Source organism: Channa argus, chromosome 21 (genome assembly GCF_033026475.1).
Source record: "Channa argus isolate prfri chromosome 21, Channa argus male v1.0, whole genome shotgun sequence".
Classification (NCBI taxonomy): Eukaryota; Metazoa; Chordata; class Actinopteri; order Anabantiformes; family Channidae; genus Channa; species Channa argus.
In genome coordinates, this window is record NC_090217.1 from 11608501 (window position 1) to 11616553 (window position 8053).

The window sequence follows — 8053 nt, forward strand, 5'->3', positions numbered from 1 at the left end:
TTTCATCTTAAATATATGTAAGTGGTATCACACTCAAAATTCACAATTCAGCTGTGCAGAAGAAACAGTAAAATGTTAATTGTTAGTTTGGATTTCAGAATATTTCCATGTTTAAAGTAGCAAAAATGTAAGCACTAGTTATTACGTAACTATGAAACTTTTCACTAACTAGAATTACTCTAACATGCTTTGTAGAAGCTGTGTTTTCATTTATTTATTTTGTAACTAGCAAACACATTGTGAGAGGTAACTGTCCACTCCAGATCTAGTTATGTGTGTCCTATTAATAGGTCTGGCTCTGACTCACAGTATTCAGCTGTAACCAAACTCCATCTGTCAAGTCACGTCCTTTGCTTGCTCTCCCATCTACAGTTTCACTGCAGCCAGGCTAGGGGCACTCTAGTCTGTGTCACCCTCCAAGCCAGACAGAAGGCAGGACGGGCCGACAGCTGCCTCTCAGTCCATTGCACATTATGGAGGCTCTGTATATCCAACCCTTGGAAGAGGATGGAATCATGATGGAGGAGGAGGAAGAGCAGCAACATAGTGGGGACCAGGAGAATGGAGCAATAGAGGCCCCATCTCCAATGGGCTCCACAGATGAGGAAACAGATGAGGACTCGGAGCCGGAGCCACCTCCAGTCGTTCGGAGGAAGGTGTCATTTGCTGATGCATTTGGCCTCAACCTGGTGTCAGTCAAGGAGTTTGACAATGTTGAAGTGACAGAGTCAGAGGTCATCCAGCCTCCTGAGGGGGAGGAAACCCATCCTTTTGAGGAGTTTTACATTTCCTGTCTGTTTACTGTCCCTTCAACCCCAGAGGAGCTGGACCAGAGGCTGCAGGCACAGATGATTGAGCTGGAGAGCATTGAGCTCCTCCCAGGGACCACCACACTTCGTGGCATCATCAGGGTGGTCAACCTCTGCTACACTAAGTTCGTTTATGCTCGGGTCACCTTGGATCACTGGAACAGCTCCTTTGACCTGCTTGCGGAGTATGTGCCCGGATCCAGTGACAGGAAAACAGACAGGTTTTCATTCAAGTATACACTGGTTCCTCCTTTTAGGAAGGATGGGACCAGATTGGAGTTCTGCCTGCGGTATGAAACATCAGTGGGCACTTTCTGGGCTAACAACATGGAAATGAACTATGTCCTCTTCTGCCACCAGAAAGGACAAGTGAAAGAGTATGGGCCCCAAGTGCTAGAGGAGAGCTACAGGAGCAAAAGGAGCTGTCTAAGAGCAAACAGGTGAGAGAATCTGACGCTCAGTCTTTTTTTAAACATGGCATTGCTAAAGGAATGGCAGTACATCAATAATAGGTGTCATTAATCAGTATAAAATAGAGATTATTGGAATCCACATCCATCGGTGGGTGTAAAGCTTTAACAGGTTCTTACAGTCACTACCGTCATCCAAGAACAAGAAAAGACTTCAAATAACACTGACTAACTTTGGTCATTTTTTAAAATTTGACACAGTGTTAGTTTCTGCTTCAACTGTACTGTTCATGTCATTAGCTGGAAGCTAAGCTTGCTTGCTGGCTGGGCCTTTGTGTGTTTACAGTAGCTGTTATGTCATTTTTCACTAATGGATGTTTGGACTGTGGAACACACATTGGCCTTTTAAGGTCATGTTTCTCACCAGGTTTCCATGACGTCTCGGTGTGAAAAGGGGAAACAGACACACCAATCTACATTTTCCTTTTTCTCTTTTTCTACTTTAGCAGCAATGTTTCCTCATCCTGCATGTGTGCATGCTATGGTCTGATTTGTATCAAAGTAAAGTAAATGTGATAATACAACAGACAAATATGTTTGCAAATATGATGAAGAAAAACAACAATATATAAAAAGGTTTGATAAAATCACAGAGTAGGTAAAAGTCTACTTATACTGATGTTGTGCATAAATGGACAAAAAACAGTAACAAATGTTGACACGTGACATGGGGTGATTAGTGGGAAGAGTGGACAACTGAGGGGTTTTAAATCATGAAAAGTTGTTGTTTGACTGACCCATACACCCTCACTTTTTATGCACCTGATAAAAGGGTGAAGTGCAACTTCTAAAATAAGCCATTTTGCTTTGACAGTCATTGAAACAAAGTCAGTGTTTGGATCCCTAAAAAACGGGATATGTACAGTAAACGTGATCTACAAATCATGAGATACTGCTGAAATATTTGTCTTTCTTCTTTTTAACTGCAGGAGGGGGAGTACCGAGGAGAAGATTAAGGACACCAATAACACAGCAACAGTGCCTGCAGGTGCATATAGTTAATGTTTCTATGTGTGGACATGCCTGCATGCACATGTGTGCATGTGTGTGCTCATTTAAATGAATGTGCAGTATACGTAAATGTCCAAGCAAGCTTTGACCCTTCTGTTCAATATTTCTATTGCAAAAGCAGAGGAGGGGGGCAGAAAGACCGTGGAGAGTGACGAGATCCAGTCAATATTACACTGTGAAGAACACATACTGTTGGTAAGGTACATTTAATATCTATGGTCACAAGCTCCTTTTGAAGTCTGGGGGAAACTGAAATGCCAACCAGAAATAAACACTGCTCACGACTAAGCAAGTCACATTCAGTGCAAGTCAAATGCTGTCACACAAACATTGCTCAAATAGATCTGCAACTCTAATCGAAGTAAGAAGGAAAAAAAAGGTCCAGTGCTTAGAAAGCCCCCAGAGCATGCATAGGGAAACGTAACCTGACACTTGAGAGCATGTCTGAAGCTGCTCGTGCTCACTATTCATAATGAATGCAATCTGCCTGTAAAGTTGGTGATGTAAACAAAATTGGCATGTATGTTGCCACAGTAATGATACATATTAAAAAACATTTTTTGTCATCGGTATTTAAAGTAGCAGATAACATTAACACAACATTGTGCTGGCAGCTTTTGGTTCTAGCTCAAGTAGTTCAAGCATAAGAATTTGCCTTGACCTTTGATCTTTGGATCTTTTGCCAGGTGGATAGCATAAAAAAGAATCACAGAGCAACACGCTTAGCGCGTGTGCATGACTACCTCTCCCAAAGGAAGCAACAAATACCAAAGGCTTATTCACCAGACTCAGCTGATGGCCAGAAAGTTTTGCCGCCCTCAGAAACCTTATGGGGTGACGCTGCCAACATGCTCTATAAACGCCAAAAGAAACAATCCCACGAGAGTTCGCAGGTCCTCACCTACCATCAGATTCCTCTGCTTACACTCGACTGGAAGGATAATAAACCACAGCGGTGGGGGACTGCTGATGTGGATGACATCTGGACAGGAGAAGCTAAAATGACCTTGGCAAAAACGTCAGAGGAAAATATAGACAACTCACCTCCTGCTAATGATATGTGGGAGACCTTTCTTAACGGTACAGATGAAACTGCTGATAAAGGAACCTCAGTGTGTGATGTATGGCAGGCATTTCTTAATGGGCCGAGCTGTAAAGACCATTCTGGTGTTCCAGAGTCAGAATGGCTGCAGACAGCAGCGTCAGTGTCTCCCTCAATTGATAGGGAGCCCCAAACCCCCCATGCAGCGAGCAGTCAAGAGTTTCGGGAATTTCAAGAGCGCACGGATACACCCACCACCTTACATGCACATACCACAGCAGCATGTCATCCGCTGTCAGACACATGTGAAACATTGTCGGCTAATGTTGCCTTGAACACTGAAGACCAGCAACCAGCAGAAACATGTGGCAGAAGCCTAAGAGACGAGAACGCCGTGACACAAGATGCATCCCAAAGGTCACAGACAAACTCCGTAACAGACACTCTGCAGGAATTTAGCCTCAAGGGGGCAACACCTGTGTCCGAAGGCTCTGTTGACAGTTCAACTAAGTGTCACAAGCGCACGAGCTGGGAACGAGAAAGAGAAGGAATAATGGGGGAAGCAGAAGGAATAGGGGGAGATGAGCCCTTCACACCGTGCATAGCTGACTTAGTAACAAGCTCAGGGGAGTCGAAGACAACAGACATGACAGCAATGCCAGAGTCTCAGAATGCCGGAACTGTTGATAGGATCTCACAGGGAGCAAGGCTGGATGAGGGTCTTTCTTCCAGCGAAGGAGGGGAGGTTACAGGTACTGCACACAATGCAATGGATGACATGTTGGCATTTAGGGAGACAATCAGACAAGGGACAAAGGATGGGGAGAGATTCGTCTTTTCCACATCCGCACAAGGAGTGGAGGAAAGGATAACGATGAATTCTACCAAAAATAAAGTATCTAGAGAGGAAGAGATATTTAGGCCACTGAAAACAGAAAAGTGTGAAATGTCCCAGAGGTATGCAAATGAGAAGGAATGTGAGGAATTCGGGCTGATTTTAAAAAGTAAAAACCCATTACAAGCGTACGAAATGAACCATACACAGTCCCATGTAGATGAATTCAGTCCAAAAGAAACATGTGAGGAATTTTTCAGACAAAGCCAAGTAATGGGAAGTGAATTAAATTTAAATGATTTAAAAACTAAAAAAAACGATATGGAGAGGTTCAGACAAACAGAGATGGAAACTTCCTATTGTACAACAAGCCAAGGGACAAAGAGAATAATTGGTGCAAAACCTGAAAATACTTCGATTTTCGACAAGGACATAAAGCAACAAAATGACAAAGCTTTAGATGTGAATTCACCAGTGTCTCAAGGGCCAAACATTTCAGTCATTTCAGAAATACGTGATGAACAGCTGTGCACTAAGATTCAGAAGGAGGACTTAACACAGGCAGAGCTAAATGCTGTACTGAAATATGAAACAGGTGAACATGTATACGTTTCAAATCGCACAGAGGAAGGAAAAAGCTTGAGTTGTAGTGGAATAACCGGGGAGCAACAGGAAGCAAACCCATCATCACACTCAATACACACAGTTGAATCAAGTGACAGGAATAAAGTTCCTTCTCCAACGGATAAATGTGTCCCAAACCCAGTGGAAGAGATGGAGCGGAGATGGGCTCATTCACAGAACATTATAAAGGGTCAGAGAGAGGCTGAAGGAAGTGAAATAGCCTCAGACGAAATTGTGGTGAAGGGGAATGTTGGACATAAAGACACTTCAACAAAACTTCATCACCAACCTGAGACCTTAGAAAGAATAGAGGAAGATATGAGACAGCGAGATCATGATGAGAGGGTGAGTGTTGGAAAGCTGACAATAGAAGCACGTGGGGAGTTGATGGGTAACGTGGACGACCCTCTGGGAGAGAGGAAGAATGCAGCAGCTCAACTGGAAGAGCCGTCAGCAGAAGTTGAGAGGTATCAACATGTAGAGTATACAAAATGGGCAGAGGGAACAAAAGATCCTATTACAACGGAAAATACTGTAGCACTTGACGTGATAGAGTCGGGTCTGGAGAAGAGGGTCATAGAAAGATTTGGAGAAGATTTGGTCAGGGGGATTTTTGAAGAGGTGCTCAGTGGGCGAGAGAGAGACTGTGAAAGAGACACAAATATTGTTGATGGAACACGGGGCAGGCTGGCAGATAGGCCTGATATTACACATGATTGCCATCTTCTTTTTGAGAAAGACTTCAATGAGGCTTTTGATTCCGGTGTATTTTCCTTGACAGAATTACCAACAGATCCCAGTTTAACTCCCCGTCAAGGCCCAGGGCAAACCATCGTGATTAACAGCGATGGATACTCACCGAAAAATCACAGTCAGTCACTCACCACAACAGATCAAGCTCAGGTTCTCTCTGAGTTACAGAGCGATTTCACTTTAAGCGCTCATCTCTCTCAAGATCTCGCCACCGCTTTAGCTACTCCGAGCGGGCAGCTGCTCGCTACATCCGCCCAAACATTTAGCTCTCCAAAGGATCAGGGAGACTGCTCTCAAATTAGAAAAAGATCTGACAGCCATCAGGAGAGACGTAGACAGATAGAGGACTGTGAAGTCAACCAAAAGGAGAGTTTTAATCGATCAGCCCACCCCTCTCACAAACATCTGGGTTCCTCCTCTGAGAAATTAAAAGAATCTGATGGTCTCATATGGTTGAGTATATTATACATCCTTAGTCACATCACCAGACTTCTAATCGGTGCTGTTCTAGTTGCTGGATTCTTCGTCGTGGTCTTCCTCTGTGATTTCCCAGCATTCTTTGCGTTCTACATACTTTCATTGTGCTGGTGGTTTTATAAACGGAAGAGATGTCAGACAACAACAAACAAGGAGATGACAGGGTAGGCTGAGGGTCTGCGGCGAGCAGAGGATGGAGGTGCGAAGTAGTGCAGCGTGTAGCATTTTTAGACATGGACACATTATTGTTAAAGTGCTTGTAACGTCTTCTATTTTTACATACTTTTATACAGTTTATTCAGACCGGTGAGACCACTGTAAGCTTCAGGAATGGGTACCAAAAAACGAAACAAAAAATGCTACACACAGCACCAGCAGTGTGAGGGTTTAGTTGTGTGTTTTTATATTTGGTTGATCATTTTCCAACTGTAAGTGGATTTAAATTAGTGATTCCCAACCTTTTTGGACTTGAAACCTCATGCCTCCTTGTATATGTCTAGTAGTTGTACCTCATTTAAGGTGTGATTTTTGTCTTGTTTTCTTGGTTTATTTCATTTGAATGATGATTGATATGAAAAATAAATATCATTTGTTGCAGCAGAACTGTTTGATGTTCACTTTATTCTCAATTATACTTTTATGTCTAGTGATGCTATCATTTCGTTGTGATCCCCTTGATCTTCAGGTTGGGAATTACTGAATTCATTAATCGTTTAGTCTTTGTCAAATCAACAATTTATGCAAGTTGTTGGGAAATAATTTATTTATTTATATAAGTCAACGAAGACCACTGTAACTAAAGTACACCCAACGATTACCCGTATTAACCTGCCCTTAGTTTATGCTCATTCACAACAGCATGTGAATACCTTGTACCTTGTGATACTGTTGGATTCTATATATTAAATGACTCACTTACACTGTTTTTGATATCTTTACATAGTGTTTTGAGCATTTTCTCCATTAGTTATGTTATTACATTATTTAACTAAACACACATCTAATACTATGGTTTAAAATAATATGCAATAATATGTTTAACAGTATTTGCAACACAGAGTGTGTTAAGCTACGTCGCTCATTGCTTCACAAAAAGATGGAGTTGGGAGAAGGGGATAATGGTGTTTTAAGACGTTATACTTCAATGAACTGTCTGGTCTGTATTCATCTATCTACCCATATACTCAGTATTACTCATATGATAACTCACTGACCCTGAGATGACACCGTTCACAGTCCAGAGGGACAGTCAGCAGTTCTCTGTTCTTGGATTTGAAGATTGCTATAAAGGTAAATTAGCCATTTCCGAAAACGTGCAGCATCAAGGAGAAGGTCATAATGATTCTGATTGTGTTTAAAGGATATTATCTTGGTTAAAAAAAAAAAAAAATCTAACATTTCTGTGGTGCTCTGTGATGTTATATTTTTATCAGCAGAACTACATGTTGATTATCAAATGAGTTAACTCTTTGAACCTTGGCAGCACGTCTTTAAAGTGAACCATGCACCCATCCGTGTCCCTGTCTCTAAGGAGCCATTTATCGTTTCAATTTTAGCACCTGCTGATTGGTGGTGCAGTTAAGTCAAATTCACAGGGCAAATCGTCCATTTCATCCCTGTTTCTCATGTGACTTATTGAAGGCACTGTGTCACAAGGTTAAAGAATACAATAGATTGGAATTCTTGCAACATCCAGTGCAGCAGCAGTCCAGTTACTTGAATATCTTAAAGTGAGCACATATTGGGTTTAAGTGAAAAATTTGGTAGCCTATTTATTTAGAGATGTCACAATCTTAAATTCAATCTTCAATTCAAATTTCTTTTATCGTGTTTTGTCTCAACCTGCTAGTTTTGCAATGCTGCAGCAGCGGCCACAGTGCAGCCAGTAAAAATTACAATGTGTTAATGTGAAAACTTACATGTACAAACTGGACAGTGATGCTACAAATAAGCACTGACGTTGGTAAAATGCCTGAAATATTATATTTATACTGTATATGTATCTGTGTAAAATCACACTTATGTGAGTGTA

The 8053-nt window shown here is 41.8% G+C and overlaps 1 protein-coding gene across 2 annotated transcripts; it reads left to right on the forward strand.

Moving 5' to 3' along the window:
- Nucleotides 1-366: 366 nt before the first annotated feature.
- Nucleotides 367-6624, forward strand: ppp1r3aa (protein phosphatase 1, regulatory subunit 3Aa). 2 transcript variants are annotated; one of them, XM_067490158.1, is made up of 4 exons: nucleotides 367-1249; nucleotides 2209-2267; nucleotides 2409-2485; nucleotides 2977-6624. In XM_067490158.1, the coding sequence occupies exons 1-4, from the start codon at nucleotides 474-476 to the stop codon at nucleotides 6187-6189; spliced, it is 4125 nt and encodes a 1374-aa protein (XP_067346259.1). In that variant the 5' UTR covers nucleotides 367-473; the 3' UTR covers nucleotides 6190-6624. The 2 variants fall into 2 exon arrangements, with proteins under 2 accessions (XP_067346259.1, XP_067346260.1); XM_067490159.1 differs by having other exon boundaries at nucleotides 373-1249; nucleotides 2412-2485.
- Nucleotides 6625-8053: the final 1429 nt, after the last annotated feature.